At 44.7% G+C, this 24,518-nt stretch overlaps 1 protein-coding gene across 3 annotated transcripts in view; it reads right to left on the bottom strand.

The window, feature by feature from the left end:
- LOC140426748 (serine/threonine-protein phosphatase 2A 55 kDa regulatory subunit B beta isoform) overlaps positions 1–24,518 on the bottom strand; it is an 892,336-nt gene that overhangs the window by 328,457 nt on the left and 539,361 nt on the right. The window contains exon 1 of one of the 3 annotated variants that reach the window (XM_072511888.1): positions 19,084–19,665. The exons of the other annotated variants lie outside the window; for them this stretch is intronic. Within the exon in view, the coding sequence (XP_072367989.1) occupies positions 19,084–19,153 (70 nt within the window). The 5' untranslated portion in view covers positions 19,154–19,665. Of the gene's footprint in view, positions 1–19,083; positions 19,666–24,518 lie in introns of those variants that run through there. 3 annotated transcript variants of the gene reach the window in all.

The raw sequence follows: 24,518 nt of genomic DNA, 5'->3' as shown, positions 1-24,518 counted from the left end.
GACTGGGGAAAATTTCCTTCCTTGAAGAGCATTAGTCAATCAATTGCTTCACAGCTCCAGGGTCCCAGGTTCGATTCCGGCTTGGGTCACTGTCTGTGCGGAGTCTGCACATCCTCCCCGTGTGTGCGTGGGTTTCCTCCGGGTGCTCCGGTTTCCTCCCACAGTCCAAAGATGTGCAGGTTAGGTGGATTGGCCATGATAAATTGCCCTTAGTGTCCAAAATTGCCCTTAGTGTTGGGTGGGGTTACTGAGTTATGGGGATAGGGTGGAGGTGTTGACCTTGGGTAGGGTGCTCTTTCCAAGAGCCGGTGCAGACTCGATGGGCCGAATGGCCTCCTTCTGCACTGTAAATTCTATGATAATTGGGTGTTCGCAACAATCCAGGTTCGAAAACAAAATGTTTCATTGTTTTTTTGATAAATCAATGAAAATTCTCAAATTCTCCACGTGGCAATTTGAATTAACGTTCCCTGGATTATTAATCTAGGGTTCTAAGTGGGCAGCATGGTGGCGCAGTGGGTTAGCCCTGCTGCCTCACGGTGCTGAGGCCCCAGGTTCGATCCCGGCTCTGGGTCATTGTCCATGTGGAGTTTGCACATTCTCCCCGTTCTAGGTGGGATCAGTGTTTGCGTGGATTTCGCCCCCACAACTCAAAGGATGTGCAGGGTAGGTGGATTGGGCACGCTAAATTGCCCCTTAATTGGAAAAAATGAATTGGGTATTCTAAATTATTTTTTGGGGAAAAAAAATCTATGGTTCTAGATTATTAGTCCAGTAACATAACCACCGCATTACACTTCGCTCTATTCTAACAGGCTCTTTTCTCAAGTGGATAAACTTCTGAGAGGTGCCCTATTTTTTCTGTTTATTCTTTCATGGAATGTGGGCACCGCTACCAAAGTCAGCATTTGTCGCCCATCCCTACTTGTCCTTGAGCTGAATGGCTTGCTAAGTCATTTCAGAGGGCAGTTAAGAGTCACAACCCATTGTTGTGGGTTCGGAGTTACATGCAGGCCAGACAAGGTAAGGATGGCAAATTTTCTTCCCTAAAGGACATTAGTGAACCAGATGGGTTTTTATGACAATTGACAATGGTTTCCTGGTCATCATTATTGAGACTGGCTTTTGATTCCAGATTTTTTAATTGAATTCAAATTCCACCAGCTGCCCATGGTGAGATCTGAAACCATTTCCCCAGGGCATAAGCTTGGGCCTCTGGATTACCGCAACGCCACTGTCTCCCCTGGAAATTATGAAAGGGTTTGATAAGATAGGTACAGGGAGAAATTATGAAATGGTTTGATAAGGTCGGTGTAGGGAAGATATTTCAACCTCGGGGAGAATCCAAAATATGAGTTCATGAATGTAAAATAATTAATTGAAAAATACAATCAGAAATTCAGAAAATCTAATTTGCCCAGATAGTGCCTAGAATGTAGGCCACAAGGTGTACAACATAGAGGCACTTAAGGGGAAGCTAGGTTACATCGACCAAAAGCAGGTTAAGAGGCTATCTGACCAGTCCATACTGGTGTTTATGTTCCATTCAAGTCTCCTCCCACTTGTACACAGTAACTGTTGATTAGCATAACTCTGCACCCTCATATGCTTAGCAAACCTCTCCTTAAAAGCAGTCAAGAGAAAGGAAAACCAGCCCGTTCATTATATTTCCCAATAGGTATAAACCTGGCATTTCTGTTTCATAAAGGAAAATGGAATAGAAGGGTTATGCTGAGCGGGTAGGAAGAAGTAGCATGCAAAGAGACTAATTTGAAGCATAAATGTCCCTTTTCGGCAAGTGCCTGTTTATGTGCTGTAAATTCTGAATTCTTTTATTTTTATATATTAAAAAAGATTAACTTTATTTATTAACTTTATGAACAACGTGTTTCGACTATCTTTTTGTGGTCAAGTTACATGGCATTTTAATGACCTATTTACGTTGTAAGAAGTGTGACTACACTAGGTTAAAGTCCAACAGGTTTGTTTTGAATCACTAGCTTTCGGAGCACTGCTCCTCCCTCAGGTGAATGGAGAGGTAGGTTCCAGAAACATTTATATAGACAAAGTCAAAGATGCAAGACGATACTTTGAATGCGAGCATTAGCAGGTAGTTAAGTCTTTCCAGAGCCAGAGAGAGGGGTAACCCCAGGTTAAAGAGGTATTTCCGTTGTGTTACAATTAATATCTAGAGTTGATCTTATGCTGAATTACACAGCTTCATACAAGTAACACCAACTCAAGTAAAAGGATTATCTTTGTGAGATGCTGTTGAAGAGGAATAACAGCTCAGAATTTTGAACACATGAATAAATATTGATCCATCTACCAGAGCAAAGTTCTTAAAGTCCACAAGCGTTTCAATTCTGCAAAGATACAGTTGTTGCCAAAGACATGAAAAAGCCAAAGCACGACACCAAGACAGAGAGGCATTTGTAAAAGAGACTAGTGTGAACAATGCCACTCCTTACACTTGGCTCATGGCCCCAACACTGAAGCATCAACAAAATGCAATTACCAGAAATAAATTCTAAAATACCAGTCAGTGAAAAGCACTGCTTAGTCCTGTTAGCCTTGTATAAGAAAGACAACACACACAGTAAATTCAAAGTAGCACATGGTTTTCAGAGTAGCACATGGTTTTATGTAGAGCAGTCACCAGGCTTACTGGACACAGGTCTGCCAAGGTCATCAGGTTTTCCTCTAACCTGCTTAAGTGGTCTAGGTGATGTATAAATGCTATTGCCAATGGTTGCATAGTCCACATTCTGAATTTAAAGCAGTACAGGTACTTCAATGTTCAGGCTTTCAATCATTATTTACCCAATCTTCTTTATTTACCCTTTCCATTTCTTTGAAAAAAATCTTTGTACAATCACTGCCACTGCCCATAAGATTTTATCGGACAGGGGGAGGCCATTCAATAAAACCTGTGCTAGATCTTTGAATGAGCTATCCACAGAATCTTATTTCTTTTCCCTTTTTAATTTTTTCCTTTCTAACAGTTTACTTTTTTCCATTTTAAAAAGGCTCTATTTGGAGTCTGCATCCACCACTGCTTCAGATGGGGCATTCCTAGCCCTAAAAGCCCTCGGTGTAAAAATAAATTCACCATGCTTTTCATCCCTCAGTTCTTGTGGTAATGATCTTATACGTATTCACTCAAGCCTTTGCTTGGATTGCCACCTTGCATTGGTGGAGAGGCTTCAATGTTCCGTTGATCCCGAGAGCAATGCCCTCAGGAGTCTTAAACCCCTGGCATGGTCACCCATGATAGTACGGTCTGAGGGGAGGCTTCTACTCCTCCCTGGACACCATACTCTCCAACATTCCTAAAGAAGATAGCATCATTCTCCTTGGGAACTCCAAAGTCAGGGTTGGAAAGGACTCCCAAATCTGGAAAGGAACCATCGGAAAGGAAGGAGTTCGGAATTGCACCTCAAACGGGGTTCTCCTGCTCGCCAAATGCATAGAACACCAGCTTGTCATCATGAATACACTGTTCCACCAAAAATACAAGTTCAAGACTTCCTGGGGACAACTAAAGCACTGGCACGTGATCGACTTCTTCTTCATCCGATCCAGAGACCAAAAGCGATGACCAATGCAGATGGCTGCTGGAAAGATCACCCGCTCATCCACTCTTTTATGTCCATCAAACTCTACCAGAAGCAATAGAAAATGAGGAAACATTTCACAAATAAAATGAATGTTGAGTGGCTTCAAGAGCCAAGCATGCAAGTGAACTTCCAACAATGTCTTCTCCAAAATCTTCAAATTGTCCATTCTAATGGAGAGGAGGAAAACTGGAAAGAGCTGAAGGCAGCCATCATCTCAAGCTGTGAAGAAACTATTGGCTACAAGACCAGGAAACCCCAAGACTGGTTCAATGAAAGCAACATCACCATCCACACTTGACAAGATGAGGAAAGCTCTCCATGTCTGGCAAAATGACATAGCCAGCAAGGCAAAGAAGAGAGCTCATCAATTAGCCAAGGCGGAGGAACAAAGTCAAACAAGGGAAATCAAGAACCAATGGTGGACTGAGAAAGTTAAGGAGCTGCAACTCCTCGCTGACCAGCATGACATGTTTTAGGAAATCCACCAACTCCCCATCAAAGATGATCTTAGACTCCCACCAAGCGTGGACGAAGTCAAAGCCGCCAATAAACACATGACGAATATGAAGAATGAAAAAGCCACAGGAGTGGATGGGATCCCAGCGGAGATTTTCTAACTTCAAAAAGAGACAACTTGTCATCTCCATCAGCTATTGTTGAAAATCTGGGACAGAGAAGAAACTCCCACCAACCTCAGGCATACCATCATCGACACCCATCTTCAAGAAAGGGGATAAAGCAGAATGTGGGAACTACCAAGGAATCTCCCTACTCTCCATCACTGGGAAGATCATTGCCCGAATCCTCGCCTGTCACCTTTTCCCAGTCTCTGAAGAAATCCTTCCGAAAAGTCAGTGTGGCTTTCGACCAAACCATGGAACAACAGACATGATTTTCACTGCTCAACAACTTCAAGAGAAATACCAGGACCAACATCAATCACTCTTCATGGCCTTCATTGATCTGACCAAGGCTTTTGACTCAGTCCATCGGGAATTGCTATGGAAGACTCTGTCAAAGGTCGGCTGTCCAGAGAAATTCATCAACATCCTCTCACTCCTCCATGACAAGTTTTCGGCAAAAGTCCTCACCGACAGAAATAAGGCAGAAACCTTTGAAGTCAAGACTGGTGATGTATCATCACCCCCACCCTTTCCTCCATCTTCAACTCCACCATCCTTCACCTTGTCAAGAACAAACTTCTCAGTGGAGTGGACAACATCTACAGGATGGACGGAAAACTTTTCAACCTCAGGACATTGCTTGTGGAACTTTGATATGCGGATGACAGCGCCATCTCCACTCTCTCAGAAGAGAATATCCAAGCCACGCTTGACACCTTCGCGGAAGCATACCAAAGAATTGGTCTCAGCCTCAACCTCAATAAGACAAGTCCTTTTACCAACCCGCCCCAGGACAAGATCCAGTCTCTCCTCCATCAAGATCAACGAAGAATCCTTACCAAACGTGGAACATTTCCCATACCTGAGAAGCCATCTCCTCTAAGGCTGACATTGATGCGGACATCCAACATTGTATGCAATTCGCGAGTGATGCCTTTGGATGCCTAAGGATGAGAGTCTTTGATCCTAGTGCACAAGGGGGTCATCCTCCCAACTTTTCTATATGGCTCAGAAATGTGGACTATGTACAGACGCCACCTCAAGGCCCTGGAGAGGTACTATCAACGCTGTCCGAGACAGAGTCTCCGCAGCAGCTGGGAGGACAGGCGTACTAATATCAGCGTCCTTGAAGTAGCCAAGAGCACCTGTTCCAGGCCATGATCCGAAACCAACTCCGCTGGGCCAGCCATGTGCTTAGGATGTCAGAGTCTCGACTGCCAAAGCAAATCTTCTTTGCCCAGCTCAAGAATATCTTCCGAACAAGAATATAAAGGAAGCACTTCAAAGACATCCTGAAGACTTACCTCAAGAAATATAACATAGATGTCAACTCCTGGGAGACTCTTGCTCAGAAGAGACCTACTTGGAGAAACATCCCGATTCAAGGGACACAATTGCTCAAGGACACCCAATAGCAAGAGGAGGCCCGGAAAAGAAGCCTGCGGAAGGAATACCAGTGACCTAGAGTCCAAGGGCAATCCCGCCTCCCAGAAACACCCACCAAGTGGGCAGTCAAATATGCGGCTCTCAGATCGGGCTCAACAGCTATGCAGGAACCCACAGAACCCATGACCAATAACAAGAGCTTCTTAGGTGGACAATCATGCTCGTTAGTGAGTAATCGCTGAAGAAGAAGATACACTCACAATACTGACTATCAATACCGTTTTTGTTGACAAAACTCTGAAAAGTTTAACAATTTCACATTCCAAAGTACTTCAACTTTAAGAAAATATTTTAGTAGGTCCAGGGTGAACACCTAGATTTGTTTTGATTGTCTAAAGGGGTTAGAAAATAATTTCTCAACTCTTTTCTCCCTATTTCACTGGAGTCAATAGGAATCGGGGTGTGGGGGGGTGGGGGGGGGGGGGGGGGTTGGAGTCACACCTAGCACAAAGGAAGGCGGTTGTGGTTGTTGGAGGACCATCATCTCAATCCCGAGACATCACTGGTGGAGTTCCCCAGGGTAGCGTCCTAGGCCCAACCATCTCCAGGTGCTTCATCAACAACCTTCACTCCATCATAAGGTCAATTGTGCGGGTGTTTGCAATGATCACACAATATTCGGCGTGTTTCACTACACCTCAGATACTGAAGCGGTCCAGGTCCATATGCAGCACAACCTGGACACTATTCAGACTTGGACTGATAGGTAACAGGAAACATTTGTGCCTCAGAGTTGTCTTGCTATGACCATCCAATGAGAGAGACTCTAACCAGCTCCCCATGACATTCTATGGCATTACCATCACTGAATCCCCCCCACTATCAAAATGACCATTACCATTGACAATAAAATGAACTGGATCTTTTTTTTTTAATTTGTTCATGGGAAGTGGGTGTCACTGGATGGGCAAACACTTTTTGCCCATCCCTAAAAGCCCTTCAACAGAGTGGCTTTCTATGCCATTTCAGAGGGCATTTAAGAGTCAACCACATATAGGCCAGGCCAGGTAAGGATTGGCAGATTTCCTTCCCTAAAGGGCATCAGTGAACCAGATGGGTTTTCATGACAATCAACAATGGTTTCATGGTCATCATTAGGTTTCAATTTCCATTTTATTGAATTCAATTTCATCATCTGCCATGGTGGGATTTGAACGCAAGTCTCCAGAGCATTATTCTGGGTCACTAGAGTACCAGTCCAGTAACAATACCATTACACCACTGCCTCCCCCAATCAGCAATACAAATACTGTGGCTACAACAGCAGGTCAGAGGCTGAGAATTCAGCTGAGTATAACCCACCTCCTGACTCCCCAAAGCTTGCACACCATCTACAAGACACAAGTCAGGAGTGTGATGGGAGAATCTATGCTCTCCACTTGCCTGGATGAGTGCAGCTGCATTAACTCACAAGAAGCTCAACACGAGGGCAGCACGGTGGCGCAGTGGTAGTACTGCAGTCTCATGGCGCCAAGGTCCCAGGTTCGATCCCGGCTCTGGGTCACTGTCCGTGTGGAGTTTGCACATTCTCCCCGTGTTTGTGTGGGTTTCGCCCCCACAACCCAAAGATGTGCACAGTAGGTGGATTGAACACGCTAAATTGCCCCCTAATTGGAAAAAATGAATTGGGTACTCTAAATTTTTTTTTAAAAGCTCAACACCACATCATAAAGCAGCCTGTATGATAGGCATCCTGCAAATTCCCCTCCAAACCACACCTCATCGTGACTTAGAAATATATCGCTGTTCTTTCACTGTCACTGGGTCAAAACCCTTGAACTCTCTTCCTATCAGCACCACGGGAGTACGTATACACCACGTGGACTGCAACAGTTCAAGAAGACAATTCACTCACTACCTTCTCATGGGCAATTAGGGATGGGCAATAAATGCTGGCCTATGATTGAATAAATAAATATTTGTCCTTTTCTTTTTAATCTGAAATTTGGCCTTTTTTTGAGATCACCTAGTTCTTGGCAGAATGGTGAGTGAGCGTATATGTTGCAATGCACAAGGCTTCAAGGTTATATGGTAAAGGTTGGATTGACCAGAGTGTCTGCTGCAATCTGTCTTTTTTTAATGGTTGTATGTAAATTTGAACAGCTTTACATCACAACATTGTACACAGACCCTAATCAAACTGCATTTTGCAAGTAAACTAAGCAATGTCAGAACCCACAATCCGGAGACTCTGGCCTGGATTTTCATACTTCCATCCATGCCAGAATAGAGGTGGACAGGTTTTAAAAATAGGAGGCGGGTGGGACCCAATTCTAATATTCCCGTCCTTAACCTGTTTCTGGTAACTTTTGCAAGTGTGGTTTGAGGGTGCAAGTAGTGAGCCCACAAGCAGCACTTTGACCATGCCAGCTCCATTGCTGAGGTGGGCATTTCAGACCCTCATACCAACTGTATCAACTGGTGCAGAGTGAACAGATGGCTAGACATCTGGTTTTGCCAGACTGTCTCATTATGAATGCTTGGGTGAGCTCCAAGAATGACTCGTGGACTCTGGCAGTAAGGGGTTGTTTACACAGCTGCAAAGGGAATGGCTAGTTTTGTTTTATTGATGGGTTTATGAGATCGTAATAACTTTACCTTTATTTCAAGTGATTTTTCAATGCCTCTGTGTTTATTTGGACAGCATTAAAAGTTTATTAAAGGTTTCCTGAATGGGATTTTCAATGTTGGATTCACAATCTTTTGAGATTGTAAGAGCGGTAATTTTTACGAAGTAAACGCTGAATGCCTCTGTCTTTTCATCTCAATAATATGTCACAGACTTGCCAGTGTTAGGCTATGGCTCAAGAGTTCTGTACCCAGTGAATATTGAATGAGTGGGCGTGGAGAATACATGGAAGACACAGCATTTATATGGTTAGTCCAGCTCAATTTCTGGTCAATGGTAATCCCAGGATGTTGCTAGTGGGAGATTCAGCAATGGTAATACACTGGTGTTATGAGGTATGAGGGGGCATGAATGATTGGTGAAGGAGTGAGGGTTGGAGGGCCGAACAACTGTGTCTAGACCTAATCTGATGTTCTGGTTAACAGAGGCAGGACTTCTAACCTGTTGGCCACCCTATCTGTCTGCCTCCATTGCCACCATGGGCCTGCTTTGGGATGCCATCACTTCAACTCCAGCCCACACCTGACACACAGAAGCAAAAGTACTGGGTGACTGTGCTAACTTTTAGAAAGCAGGAAAGCGAAGTCTGGTCACGATCCGGCTTGCAGTTCTCAACCCGAGGACAAAATTCCAGCTGGGTGCATGCTGGTACACTCATTCAATTTATATTTTGTTTTTCTTTGATTTCCAGATTTGCTTTGCCTTTTTAAATAATCTTTATTATTGTCACAAGTAGGCCAACATTAACACTGCAATGAAGTTACTGTGAAAATCCCCCAGTCGCCACTCTCCGGCGACTGTTTGGGTACACAGAGAGAGAATTCACAATGCCCAAATTACCTAACAACCACATCTTTCTGGACTTGTTTGAGGAAATCAGAGCACCCGGAGGAAACCCACGCAGACACGGGGGGAACGTGGAGACTCCGCACAGACAGTGACCCAAGCTGGGAATTGAACCTGAGACCCTGGCACTGTGAAGCAACAGTGCTAACCACTGCACCACCTTGCCGGCCCTTCGATTCCAGCCCCTTCCTTCACTTTAGCAATCACTGTACCCTTATCTCTCACTTAAGACAATTTCTGAAAAAGCCATTTTAAATCAGAAACAAGAGCAAAAACATGTAATTGCATATAATCTTCACTTCTCCCATGTCTGTGTGGGTTTCACCCCCACAACTCAACGATGTGCAGGTTAGGTGGATTGGCTATGCTAAATTGCCCCTTAATTGGAAAAGAAAAATCTGGGGCGAGATTCTCCGACCCCCCACCAGGTCGGAGAATCACCGGGGGCTGGCGTGAATCCCGCCCCCGCCGGTTGCCGAATTCTCCACCACCAGATATTCGGCGGGGGCGGGAATCGCGGCGCGCCGGTTGGCGGGCACCACTGCGCGATTCTCCGGCCCGGATGGGCCGAAGTCCCGCCGCTAAAATGCCTGTCCCGCCGGCGTGGATTGAACCACCTACCTTACCGGCGGGACAAGGCGGCGCGGGCGGGCTCCGGGGTCCTGGGGGGGGGCGATCTGGCCCCGGGGGGTGCCCCCACGGTGGCCTGGCCCGCGATCGAGGCCCACTGATCCGCGGGCGGGCCTGTGCCGTGGGGGCACTCTTTCCCTTCCGTCTTCGCCACGGTCTCCACCATGGCAGAGGCGGAAGAGACTCCCTCCACTGTGCATGCGCGGGAATGCTGTCAGCGGCCGCTGAGGCTCCCGCGCATGCGCCGCCCGGAGATGTCATTTCCGCGCCAGCTGGCGGGGCACCAAAGGCCTTTTCCGCCAGCTGGCGGGGCAGAAATTCGTCCGGCGCCGACCTCGCCCCTTAAGGTTGGGGCTCGGCCCCCAAAGATGTGGAGCATTCCGCACCTTTGGGGCGGCGCGATGCCCAACTGATTTGCGTGATTTTGGGCGCCAGTCGGCGGACATCGCGCCGTTTCCGGAGAATTTCGCCCCAGGTACTCTAAAGCTAAAAAAAAAATCTTTCTATCGTGTGGTGAATTCTCCGCCGACAGAATTCTCAATTTCGCCGGGAGCGCACATTCCCAGCGGTGTCGGGGTGCCTACAATGGAAAATCCCATTGGCCAGTGGCTGGAACGGAGAATCCCGCTGCCAGTGTAGGCACGCTGAGAAAACACGTGGCTGGGGTGGCGGAGCATTTACCCCAGTGTCTTTGACTTAATAAAATGGGGCGTTTCACAGGAACATTATTAAATGATGTTTCCCACTGAGCCACATCACGGAAAAATAGGTCAGATGACCAAAACCTTTCTTAAAGAGGTAGATTTTAAGGAGTATCTTAAAGGAGGAAAGTGAGGTACCGAGGCAGAGTGGTTTAGGGAGGGAACTTGACAATTTAAGGCCTCAATTGCTGAAAGCATGGTCACCAATGATTGAGTGATGAATATCAGGAACACTCAGAAGCTAAGAATTAGAGCAGCACAGGTATCTTAAAGGATTGTAGGGTTGTAGGAGATTACAGAGATGGGGAGGGGTGAGGCAATGGAGAAATTTCAAAACAAGGATGAGAATTTTAAAAATTGAGGCATTGTTTAATTGGGAGCTAATGTTTGTCAGCAAGTACAGGGATGATTGGTGAACATGATTTGTTTTTTGTAATTAATTCCCAGAATGTGAGCATCGCTGGTGAGACCAGTATTTTCTGCCCGTCCCTAACTGCCCTTGCGAATGTGATGGTGAACTACCAACTTGAACCTCTGCAGTCCATGCGGTGTAGTTACAACCAAGTGCTGTTAGGGAGGGAATTCTGGGATTTTGACCCAGCAAATGTGAAGGAATGGTGACGTTCCTAGGCAGTTTGGTGGTGGTGTTTGGAGGGGAACTTGCAGGTGGTGGTGCATGTCCTGCCCTTGTCCTTCTAAGTGGTAGCGATCGCAGGTTTGGGTGGTGTTGTTGAAGGGGACTTGGCGAGTTCCTGCAGTATAATTTATGTATGGTACACAGTGCTGCCACTGTGCGCCTGTGCTGGAGAGAGTGAATGTTAAAGGTAGTAGATGGGGTCTGATCAAACAGGCTATTTTGTCCTGGATGGGGATTTTCTTCTTGAGTATTGTTGGGGAGTTGCAGTCTTCCAGTCAAGTGAAAAGTATTCCATTACACTCTTGACTTGTGTCCTGTAGAGCCTGGACAGACTTTATGGAGTCAGGAGGTGAGTTCCACAGAGATCCAAGTTTCTGATCTGCTCTTACAGCTACAGTATTTATATGGCTAGTCCAGCTCAGCTTCTGGTCAATGGTAACCCCAGGACGTTGATAGTGGTAGATTGAGCAATGGTAATACGATTGAATTTCATGGGGAAATGGTCAGATTCTCTATTGCTGGAAATGCTCACTGCATGGCACTTTTGTGGCATTAAATGTTACATGCCACTTATCGGCCCAAGGCTGAATATTGTCCATGTCTTGCTGCACCCAAACACGTCTGCTTCAGTATCTGTGGTGTTGCAAATGGTGCTGAACATTGTGCAAACATCAGTAAACATCCTCACTTCTAACCTTATGATGGAGGAAAAGAAGGGGCGGCACGTGGTGCAGTGGTTAGCACTGGGATTGTGGCACTGAGGACCCGGGTTTGAATCCCGGCCCTGGGTCACTGTCCATGTGGAGTTTGCACATTCTCCCCATGTCTGCGTGGGTTTCACCCCCACAACCCAAAGATGTGCCAGTTAGGTGGATTTGCCACGCTAAATTGCCCCTTAATTGGAAAAAATATATAATTGGGTTCTCTAAATTCATAAAAAAGGAATTCAAAAAGTGATGGAGGAAAAGTCATGATGAAGCAGCTGAAAATGGCTGTGCCAGGGCACTACTCTGAGGAACTCCTGAAGTGTCCTGGGCTGAAATGATTAGCCTCCAACAACCACAACCATCTAGTAATGACTCAAACCAGTGGAATCGCTTTCTCCGATTTCCATTGACTTTACTCTCACCTCACCTCTTTCATTCATGTTCAGACCAAGACTGTTGGAACTAAGGCAGCAGGACTCTGGATGACTTCGAGTTTACAGAGGAAAGGATACGGGATGCGAACCAGGAGTGCATTTGAGTATTCCAATTTTGAGGTACCCAAAGCACGAAAAAGAGTTTCTGCTGCAGATCAGTTGAAGCAGGGGTGAGGTTGACTATGTGTGGGTCAAAAGAGGTGGTTTTAGTACACAAGGAAGTAAATATATTGATAAGAAATTGGAACAGGAGTAGGCCATTTGGGCCCGCAAGCCTGCTTCCCATTCAATTAGACCACGCTGATGTGGCCTTAACTTCACTTTCCTGCCTTCTCCCAATAACACTCAACTCCCTTTCACATCAAACACATTTGCAACTCAGCCGTTAATATATTCAATGACCCAGGCTCCGCTGCTAGTGAAGTCCAAAGGTTAATGGTCCTCTGAGAGAAATAATTCCTCTTCACCCCCGTCTTTTATGAGAGTCCCTTTAAATGAAAATGAAATGAAAATCGCTTATTGTCACAAGTAGGCTTCAATGAAGTTACTGTGAAAAGCCCCTAGTCGCCACATTCCGGCGCCTGTTCGGGGAGGCTGTTACGGGAATTGAACCGTGCTGCTGGCCTGCCTTGGTCTGCTTTCAAAGCCAGCGATTTAGCCCTGTGCTAAACAGCCCCTTTATTTTGAACCTATGCCACCTAGTTCTAGATTCCCCCACAAGGGGAAATACCCTTGCAGTAACCACCAGGCGGAACGGTGACACAGTGGTTAGCACTGCTGCCTCACAGCCCCAGGGTCCTGGATTCAATTCCGGCCTCGGGTGACTGTCTGTGTGGAGTTTGCACTTTCTCCCAGTGTCTGCGTGGGTTTCCTCCGTGTGCTCCGGTTTCCTCCCACAGTCCAAAGATGTGCAGGTTAGGTGGATTGGCTATGCTAAAATTGCCCCTCAGAGTTCAGGAGATTGGGTGGGGTTACTGGGAAGTGGGTGGAGGTGTGGGCTTAAGTAGGATGCTCTTTCCAAGGGCTGGTGCAGGCTCGATGGGCTGAATGGCCTCCTTCTGCAGTGTAAATTCTATGATGTCTACCCTATCAAGTCCCCTCAAAATGTTATCTGTTTCAATAAGATCACCTCTCATTCTTCTGAACTCTGTCAAGTGTAGGCCCAAACTACTCAACCTTTCCATTTAAGGCAACCCCTTCATCCCAGGAAACCACCTTGTGAACCTCTGCGGAATTACCTCCAATGCAAGTATATCTTTTTTTAAATAAGGAGACCAAAACTGTACACAGTACTTTCGGTGCGGTCTCATCAATGACCTGTTCATCTGTAGAAAGACTTCCTCACTTATATATTCCATCCACTTGCAATGAGAGTTAACATTCCTGATTAAAGGTGATGTTTTCCAATCCACTGGGATCTTTCCAGAATTTAAGAAATTTGCATTCACTACCTCTGCAGCCACTTTTTTAAAGACCCTAATATGTAGGCCATCAGATCCAAGGGACTTGTCAGCCTTTAGTTCCATCAGGTTATCTCGTATTTTTCTCTAGTTATCGTAATGGTTTAAGGTCCTCCTCCTTCCCCCCCCCCCCCCCCCCCCCCCGCCATGTGATTTTCTAGGGATTTCCTTGGATATTTTATTGTAAGCAATAGAGTGGCACAGATGTGGCTGAAAGCTCATCTCTGGGTCAAATATGACCCCAAGGTTGCCAATGGTCTAGTTCAGTCTCAGATAGTTGCCAGGCATAGGGCTGGAGTTTGTGGCAGGACCGGAAGACAACGGTTTAGGTACTCCCGATATTTAGCTGGTCGAAATTTCCACTCACCCAGTACTGAATGTTGAATGAGCAGTGTGACAATTTAAACACAGTGGAGAGGCTGAGTGCTGGCAGTGAGGTAGAGCTGCATGTCACCAGCGTACAGGTAGAAACTACTGCTGTGTTTTCAGATGTCACCGAAGGACAGTATGGAGTTGATAAATTGGATGGATAAATCCTTGGCGCATTCCAGGAGAAGGAACAAAGCCATGTGTCAGTCAGCATTAGCACATGGACACTTCATCTCTCAAGGGATAGAATCTCTACAGTGCAGAAGGAGGCCATTTGGCCCAGAGTCTGCACCAACCATTGGAAAGAGTACCCTACCTACATCCATGGCCCAACCCGGAAAAAAATAGAAAGAAATACTCACACCCATTGCCACTTGCTAGTTTGTTGTGTCAAACGAACTGAACTGCAGAGCTCAGCAATAGGAAGTCTTTATTTTCTTCTTCCAAAATCCTCTTCCCCCCCCTTGTTTCTGTCATCCTCTCCCAGGCTAATCTCTCAGTAAACCTAGACTCAATTCATCACAGTGAATCCATTTCCACATCTCAGTGGCATTATCTTTTTATATAATGAAAGGGCTTGGCATGAAATGCTGAAGGCTGAAGTGGAGCCATCGTTACTGCACATCCCGTCGATGCACTAAGTGTCTCAGCATGATCTCCATCAGACCTCGAAGAAATAGCTTAAAGAAGACCCACCCCTCAGGAAAGCTTTTGCCAGATCTATCCCAAAACTGACTGCCAAAAGAAATGGAATGATGGTCGAAATTTTAACATAGCTACTAGCATTTCTTTCTTGCTGTTGTTCATAATGGGTCATATGCTATTTTATAAAGTAGGATGTTACACCATGAAATGCAGATTAAATTATTGTCTTGAAGCGGTGTCTCTGGAAAATTTATCACCGAGTGAGAACAGGTTATAACTGCTTTTCGGGTTACATATTGGAATAAATAAGGAGAAACCATTTTCAGTGACGGAAGGATCTGTAACCAGAGGACACAAATTTATAATATTTGGCAGAAGAGCCAGAGGTGAGGTTTTTTTTTTTTACACACCGAGTTGTTACTTTTAAAAAAAAAATTTGAGTACCTAATTAATTATTTTCCAATGAAGGGACAATTTAGTGTGGCCAGTTGACCTACCCTGCACATCTCTTTGGGTTGTGGAGGTGAGTCCCATGCAGACATGGGGAGAATGTGTAAACTCCACACGAACAGTGACCTGGGGCCAAGATTGAACCCGGGTCCTCGGCGCCATGAGGCAGCAGTGCTAGCCACTGCGCCACCGTGCTGCCCAGAGTAAGTTGTTATAATTTGAAATTTTCTGCCTGAAAGAGTGATGAAAGTAGATTCAATAATAACTTCCAAAAGAAAATTTGATAAATACTTGAAGACGACATTTTCAGGGCTGTGGGGGAAAAGCAAGGGAGGAGGACAAAACAGATAGTACTTTCAAAGAGCCAGGGCAGGCATGTGGACCAAGTGATCTCTTTCTATGTTGTATCATTCAATGATTTGATTCTGTTGTTCTTTAAGGACATTATCTTTTTCAAGAAAGGTGTTGTGGGCACGGTCAGTCAAGGGTGACAGGTGTTCATGTTCCTCTATCAGTTAAGGTATTTCTAATTATTGGCTGACTTGGCACATGCCACTCTTTGAGTAGCCAATCCAGAAGGCTGGGTTTGTGAAAAGTTGAAGCCATTTAAGACCCTGACATTTTGATTTTCTTTCCATTTTTAGAGCTCAGCAGATGTGCTGTGGGTGTGGGAGCAGACTGGTGTTCAGTGGTGTAGTTTTTTTAAATATAGAAAAAAAAATCCAAGATAACTTTTCAGCGTTTTGTACAAGCAGCGTCATTCTTGATTTCCCTATTGTTATTTAAGAATGAGGGGCAACAAAGAGATCAAGCAATGATCCTGGATTGTTGCAAGCTGTTTGTATTTGCCAGAACCTTTTACTGAACTAGGTGACAAATAAGTAACCTCAGCTTGAAGGCCAAAGAGGGTTGTATGAGAATTTATACATTAAATTGATACATTTGAAAGATATTCACGCTTTCTCTACTCTAAAGTATGAAAGCAGGCCAGAATCAAATTTGCACTGAAATACTGCCGACAATTAGGGTTGCTAATTCACAATGGACATATCTCTGGAGGTTTCATGATATGAGCTTCCACTTCCTACCATCCCGTCCCCACATCCCCCTGCCATTGGTTATTCAGCTTCATGGTGTCCAGGCTTCCCACTCCAATTGGAAAGTAAATAGACTCAACATTATCCATTTGCTTAATTTTTGATGGGTCAAGCAAACCTTTCCCCATCTCCTATGCTTTTTAGACCTAATGAATGAAAACATATAGAGAAAACAAATACATACATTTTAATGCTTCTATGATTTTCCACCCAGGTTGCTCAACAGCAGTATCCTGGAGATTAATCTCGAATTCCTGGAGACTCAAGGACAAACCTGTAGGGCTGGCATCCCTCTGCATAAGTATCTAAAGTCACATCAATGAATAAATATTGCATATTTAACTGTTCATTTAATCAAAGGTTGTGAGAACCCATTTTGGAAAAATGGCAATATAAAGGTATGTACATGGGTAAGCATGTAGTTTCAGTTCAGAGGCCTTCTGAATTGTCTTTCATTATCAATCTGCTGCTATTCCCATGCTTTCTGTTAAATAAGTAGTTGAAGAGAGAACGATTGGAGTTGGATGGTTAAGCACCCAAATCTACAAGATCATCTACTTAGAATTAGGTCAAGTCTACAGCACAGCCTATTTCTACTGTTACAACTGTCTATGCCAGCATTCAAATTTTGCACATGTCTCTTCCCAGTTTTCTTCAACATTTCTCAGTAATACTCAAGGCTCCAGATCTTTCATAGGAGTGCCAATTTTCCCTCCTGAGCATAGTTGTGCACCATAATCAAAAATGATCAGACATAGAGCATAACAGCTGGACAGTCAACTTTTTCAGGGTATTGAACCATACAGTCCTACAACTGCAGTCTCCCCTGCTTTTGCATGCAAAGTATTTCGAGCTACTTTGAACTCGCCAAATAATTAAAGGGAATAAGCTCAATTGACCCAGCCATGGATTTGTAATCCTTTCCAAGCATTCAAAAAGAAGGCCTGGCTGTAGAGTGAAGCTGTTGTAAATCCCCCCCAAAGTATCTCAGTAAGACCAGCAGACCTTCCCAGACCTGCACTGGTTGTCTCAGTGTGCACTATCAGGTGCAGCAAGTGTTAGTGTACATCATCAAAAGATATTTTGTATTACAGGAGTCTACTGTACACTCTTAACAATGGCCACTTAATATTTTTGCATTTTAAATTATGAGTGATTAAGGGAGAGAATGAGAATGCAGGTTTAGAGGGAATCATGTTGGTTTTTAATACAGTATGATGCAGTACCACTGACATGCAGAGATACTTGGCTCCATTTCACACATATGTTGATGCACTATGATGCAAATGTACTCCTGGCATCTCCAACAACAGTTCCTTAATGTACTTGCTTGAAATGTTAAGGTCATCACTAACTTGAGCCCGACAGAATCTGATTCAATTGCAGAACTGACACTGGTCTTTCTGCTGCTCTGCCTACACATATAAAAAGCTGTACCAAAAGGACCACAGAAGGGTTTTAGTATCTGCAAATAACCAGTCATGTCAGCCAGGGGAAATAAAATTCCATAATAATGTTTCAATCCATTAAAGCCAATTCTAAGTGCAGCTCTGAGAGAGGGATTTCTCTCTACAGGAGCACAATCATCGTCATTGGCAACAAGTCTGCCGGGCTCTCTAGAAGCACCCCTCACCCACTCAGCTCAGTTTGATAGAAGGGCCTCAGAGATGAAATTTGGAAACATTATATTCCCTTTCAATTTAGTAGGATTAAAAAAAACAAAGATAAAAACCTTCAAATCAACAGATAAAATGCAGCAACAATTGTGTTGAATAGAATGGTGGGAATGCAGATAAAGGACCCCTGAAGAGGCAAGAAACACAAGATCTTGTGCTGCAGGCTCGTGAGGGCAACGCATAAAGGTCAGAAGTCAGAATATTGTCATTAGATACAAGGCAAAAAAAAGTTTCAAGAGATTAAACAATTGGAAAAAGGTTGAGTTTTAATCATTTTCCCCTGTCATTCAAGGATATCTTTTAGATCATTCCCCTATGACCCCAGGGGGGATTGTCTGTGGGTATTTATAGACCTCGAGTGAAGCAGCAAACATGTATTTTGAAATCTAATTTATCAGCAAAGGTGAATCCTCAAGTATTTTTTTTTTTAAACTGCATGATGCTTGGAACCGAGAAAGAAAGAATGCCAGCATTGAAATCTGGATTGTACCAAGGGAACATTTTTACATTGCAAAGGGAAGATTGATACTGAATGTCATCTCACCTGGGCAGTGGCCAGTCGAGTTCATCGCATTACATAACCCGGTGTCTGTGCTAATGGAATAACTGCAGCTCGCCTTACAGGTAATGAAGGATTTAGATTATTTTTCTCTATTTTAGAGGGTGTCAACATCGAAGATATTTCATCAGCGTGTGCTTTGGAATCCTACGCGTAACTGCGGATCACCAATTTCAGCAACCCGTCCCCTCCCTCTCCACCCACCCCCTTCAGAAAAAGAAGCTACATTTTCTGGCAGATCCAATATCCAGAGGAGTTTGGTTTTAATATATTAATGATTTCGTTCAGATTCCCTGTCCCCCATTACTGCAGCACTGCGCTCTTAACTCGGTCACACTTGTCCACTGTCCTTCTGCTCATATTCCTTGGGTACCAGGCAGAAGGATGTGCTGAAACATCATTTGATTCCGCAACAGGGCTCAATTCGGCGCACTGTTACCCAATGGTCTAAAATGCCAATTTTTTAAAAAAAGATAAGGTAGTAAAGACGTTCATATCCCTCGCACGCACACGTACACTTCAATAAACCAGCGGGTTAAATGACTGTAAAATACCTTCAGTTGCATAGTTATGGTCACGTAGAAAACTGTTGTTGATTTTGCGGGTGTCAATCTCCTCCTCCATTTACAGCCGGATTACTTGGAGATTTGGAAATGAAGCAGGCAGGTATCCACGATCCCATTGCCCTAGTGGGACGGGAGGGAGAGTCTCGCCCGGCGCGGCATAGCCCCAAACCTGCTGAACACTAGCAAAGCCTTCCTTCCACAAAATGAACACGCACAGAGCCGAATAGCTCCTTCCGCAGTCCCCAAAGCCCGGCTAGCAGGACATGCTTCTGGTGTGACCCGCACACTGCGTGTCCTTTTGTTTTAGTGCCTCATAAAATAAGAAAAATAATATATATATAGCCTCGAGTGCAATTTAAAAAAAAACAATTATTCCAGTGCTGTTTTAAAGTTTGCCTTTGGACATCTGTCAGCCCCGAGCTCAATCAAAAGGTGTTGAGTGCGTGTGAAGCAGGCAGGCATCTGAGAGAGAATTTCAGTATTAAAATTCTGTAGTTACTTCAGGCACACAAAATGCGTCAGCACCTCCTGTGTTGATCCTTCTCTCTCTCCCTGTATAGTGCTGCATGAGACTGCTGCTGGAGCCGTATGCTGCATCAGCACAAGCTCCTCCCATACAGCTTGGCAGTGTCCAACCGCAACAGAACCACACTCTCTCTCACACACACACTCACTGGTTCCAAGCTGCAGTGGGGAGTTGGGGGTGGGTTCAATCATAAGCAACAGACTGAGAGATTGCTAATTCACCGCCATCGCTGCAGAATCTGCTACCTAAAATCACCGCCCCCGGGCCATGCCCAGGCGATAAGGCGGGGTGTATACAGCGAGCACTCAGTATAAAAAAGTGACCCCCCCCCCCCTCCATGCTACTTAATCAGCAGCAGAACCAAAGAGGCAGTATTCAAGTTAAATCTCTCACCTAAAGGTAGTGAACAGATACCAGGCATTGTCCAACATTGCAGCAGGTAGAGGAAGAATAGGTATCTCAGAAAATCGACAAAGCCACTGTTTGCAGGGTCACCAAGAGGTGGTGCAGTACTGCCGAACTGGAAGGGTTAAATTGAGGACAGGTTGCACAACCTTCGTCTCTCCTGCCTTGCTGACACAAATGGGTGAACTAATTGAGGTGTTCAAGATGATTGAGGGAGAGGGAGAGAAACTCTTTCCTCTGGCGAGGGGGTCCAGAGCAAATGGCATAATATCAAAACTAGAGTTTGACATAAGTGATAATGGCAGCAAGCATTTCACTATATACACCCCGCCGAATAGCCTGGGCCTTTGGAGCTGTCCCCCTCCATCCCCAAAAAACTGTCAAGGCTCAGGGCCAATTGAAAATGTCATAATTAGATTGATAGTTTTTTGGTAGGTAAGAGTATTAAGGGATACAGAACTGAGTTAAGTTACAGGTCAGCCATGATCAAACAGAATGGCAGCACAGGCTGAAGGGATGAAATGGTCTCCTCTTGTTCATTCATTCCAAAGTGACTGCTGTGGAATCTTGGAAAGCTACGTGTGTCAGAAGGACAATATCTACATGATAGTGGAGCTGTACATATTGAGGAAAGTTTAAAAGAGATACATAGGCTGGTGGAAGAAATAATATAGGGGCCTTAAAGCTGCCTCTATGGCTCACAACTCATAAAACAGTAAGGATGCAGAATAATGAACATGTCCTGTGGGAAAAGGAGTATCGCTCACCAAAACAATTGAGGAGCTAAACAAGTGGCTGGACGCATGGAATAAGTACATTGTCACCTTCATAAATAATTGGGAATCCTTCCAAATTAAAGAGGTCTGGGACATTACAGACTTAAACCGAGTCGGGTCAAGGGGACACTGAAGGAGAAATGTGGAATCACTTACATAGAATTTACAGTGCAGAAACAGACCATTCAGCCCCACCAGGCTAGGCAGCACACACACATGCTCCCATCCCTTACAATCAGCATAGCCTTCTATTCCTTTTTCTTCTCTCGTCCTTCTCAAATATATTTACGTAAATGAAACACGTTCCATATTCTCTTAGTAAAGAAGTTCCTACCGTATTCCTCGTTAGATTTATTTGTGACTATCTTGGCCCCTGATTTTGGTTACCCTCATTAATGGAAGCATATTCTCTGCATCTGCACTATCAAGCACATTAACAATCTTTAAAAATTCTATCGGTTGAGCCATCTCTTCTAGAGAAAGCTAGGCAAGTAAGTGTGGGTGGGGGTGGAAAGAAGCAACAACAGGATCCCATATGAGGCAGACCACAGGGTAGAAAACAGTCAGCAGGTAGTTTTAGACACTCTTATCCAAGAAACACATATTAGCCAGAGACAAGGAATAGATAGACACTGGGGAACAAGAGAGGAGGCAAATCTATAACCCGCTCTATATTAGAAATAAGTTGCTGGAATTGGCATTGGGAGATGTTTAACCATGGACCCCCTAATAATGATAATGTTGAGGACTATTTGTACTGTGCAAAGGATTCAAATGTGAGACGAAAATTTTTATTTTAATAGCTAATATTAATCTCTCCAATATACAGATAATTGGTTTTGAATGAGAGTTAGTAAATAACCTCGTATGCTAAATCACCTAGTATGTAAATCACCTAGTATGCTAAGGGTGCCATCAAAGTAAATGCTCATGTTGATCTTCAAGGATGTAACAAAGATGACATCATAGCACTCCTGGAGGATAGTAACCTCAACAACTTGCATTCATATAGCACCTGGAGGGCAGGCAGTGACATAGTGATATTTTTACTGGATGAGTAATGCAGAGACCCAGAGTAATGCTCTGGGGACCAGGGTTGAAATCCCACCTTGGCAGATGTTGAAATTTGAATTCAATGGTGATGAAACCATTGTTAATTATTGTAAAAACCCATCTGGTTCATTAATGTCCTTCGGGGAAGGAGTTCTGCCATCCTTACCCGATTTGGCTTCCATGTCACTCCTGACCCACAACAATGTAGTTAATTTTTAAATGCCCTCTGAAAATAGCCGAGCAAGCCACTCTATTCATGGGCAATTGGGGATTGGCAATAAATGCTGGCCCAACCGCTGGTACCCACATACCATGAATGAGGGCAGCACGGTGGCGCAGTGGTAGCACTGCAGTCTCACAGTGCCGAGGTCCCAGGTTCGATCCCGGCTCTGGGTCACTGTCCGTGTGGAGTTTGCACATTCTCCCCGTGTTTGCGTGGGTTTCGCTCCCACAACCCAAAGATGTGCAAGGTAGGTGGATTGAACATGCTAAATTGCCCCTTAATTGGAAAACATGAATTGGGTACTCTAAATTTATTTTAAAAAATGAATGAACAGAGAAAAAACAGTAAAACATTCCGAAGTGCTTCACAAGAGCATTATTAACAAAATTGACACAAGCCACGTAAAGGAGACATTAGTAAGACAAAGGTAAGTTTTAAGGAGTGTTTTACAGGAGGAGAGAAAAGTAGAGGTTAACAAAGGGAATATATAGTTAAGGGTCTCAGCAACTGAAGGCAATGGTGAAGGGATAACAATCGGGTGCACAAGAGGCTGAATTGGAAGAATGCAGAGATCTTGGGTGGTTTTAGGGCTGGAGTAACTTACTGAAAACTATGTAGACCAATCTAATCAGCAAATGTAAATGTTTTTGGGCGGAGTGTTGAGTTCACAGATATGTCTCTATTTCTATCATAAGGATCTTGACAGGAGTGAGCTCATGGCCAGGTTTCCAAGACAGCTGTGAAAGTGCAGTGAATCTGTCAGTTTTGTTTAATTTCTATGCTGTATGTGGGGCTCATGTCTCCCTCCCATTTATTCTCGGCTCTGTCATGAAAATAGTCTTCTACTTGGTGTAGCTGTTTCTTTAATGAGAGGGAGTAAAACCATTCCTTTTTTCAGTCATTCAATGAAAATGAAATTAAATACTTGCCACAAATAATGGGAAATATTTCAGACTATGTTGCCCAAGTCTCAGTGCTGCTCCTTATTCTGGTTTCACTTTTGATATTATCAGGGATGCTGGAGCTGGGGAATGGAACATATTCCATTTCAGGGACTCAGTCTTGCATGAAAGGCAACCCAGGTCAGAAGCAGAGTAGTTTGCTGACAATTTAACAATGTTCAGCTCCATTCACAACTTCTCTAATAATGAAATAGCTCAAGGCAGCCTACAGCAGGACCTGGGTAACAATCAGGCTTGGGCTGACTGCAGGGAAATGGTTATCTCTAAGAAAAACTCCTCCTTTTAGCCTTTGATGGTAAACCTTGTCGGTAACTACTGCCTACAACATCTTGGACCAACACTTACCTGGACTGCAATCTAGCTTGAGCTTAAAAGTGGCAAATAACATTCACCCCACAAAAATGCCAGGCAATGACCATCTCCAACAAGAGAGAATCTAACCATTTCCCCATGACATTCAATGGCATTAACATCGCTGAGCCCATGACCATCAATATTCTAGGATTTACCATTGACCAGAAACTGTCAATTGTCAACAAGGGAGGTGAGGGGAGCAAGCTGCGGTCGGCGAAAACTGGATAGGCAGGTTTCGGCTTCTCCAGTAGGTGTGTGTGTGTGGGGGGGGGGGGGGGGGGGGTAACGAGAGAAGCTGTTTCAAGAGGAAGTGGTTGGGGGTTAGCTGGCTGATGGTGAATGGGTCCCATTCGTGGGCTGGGGTTGGGGCCATCTTGGGTGGACTCTGGTTTTATGTATCAGATGGTGGGATTGGATGATCCCTCACAGTGGGCATTGCTGATATGCAGGGAGGGGGGGTGGTGTGTGTGTAGCCATCTAAGATGGCCACCTGCAAAGGACCATGGGAATTATGGCCAACCCAGGACTCAGACAGAAACACAGCCTATGTGTATCTAAAACACAGGTAACCAGACCTGACCGAAACCCCCGCTCGTTTACATTTCAATGGCCCATTTTCCCAGGACAATAGAATTCCAATCAAGCAATCGGTACAGCCACAGACTGATCGGCACCACTCCCTTGCTCAGAAAGCACAACTGCCAAGGTCAATGACCTCTATGGACCCGCCCAGCTACCAAGGCACCCGCCCCTTTATTGGCCGAAATCAAAGAGAGTGATCAGAGCCCTGTCGAACTATTGGGCCCAAGGTTAAGGACCGCTCCAAAGAGCGCGAAATCCCAGGGGGATAAAAGAGAGCACAGCCATGTGTTCTGTCTCTCTTGGATCCGGCCTGTGCCTAAACCAATTGCAGCAGGAACAGCCAGCTAAGTTCAAGACCAACGATCTCTACCTGACGGATGAGCCCAGCAGAGACAGAGCCACTTTCTTCGAACCAGCCAAGTGAAATCCAGATAAAGGTTTTATCCATTTGCACAGAGCCGGTCGCCCTGAATTAAGTATAGGTTATTGTAGCTGATAGGTGTAGTTTAACCCGTAGTATTGTGTTTGCATGTTGAGATAAC

Source organism: Scyliorhinus torazame, chromosome 7 (assembly GCF_047496885.1).
Source record: "Scyliorhinus torazame isolate Kashiwa2021f chromosome 7, sScyTor2.1, whole genome shotgun sequence".
NCBI lineage: Eukaryota > Metazoa > Chordata > Chondrichthyes > Carcharhiniformes > Scyliorhinidae > Scyliorhinus > Scyliorhinus torazame.
This window is presented reverse-complemented; position numbering and strand designations above follow the sequence as displayed.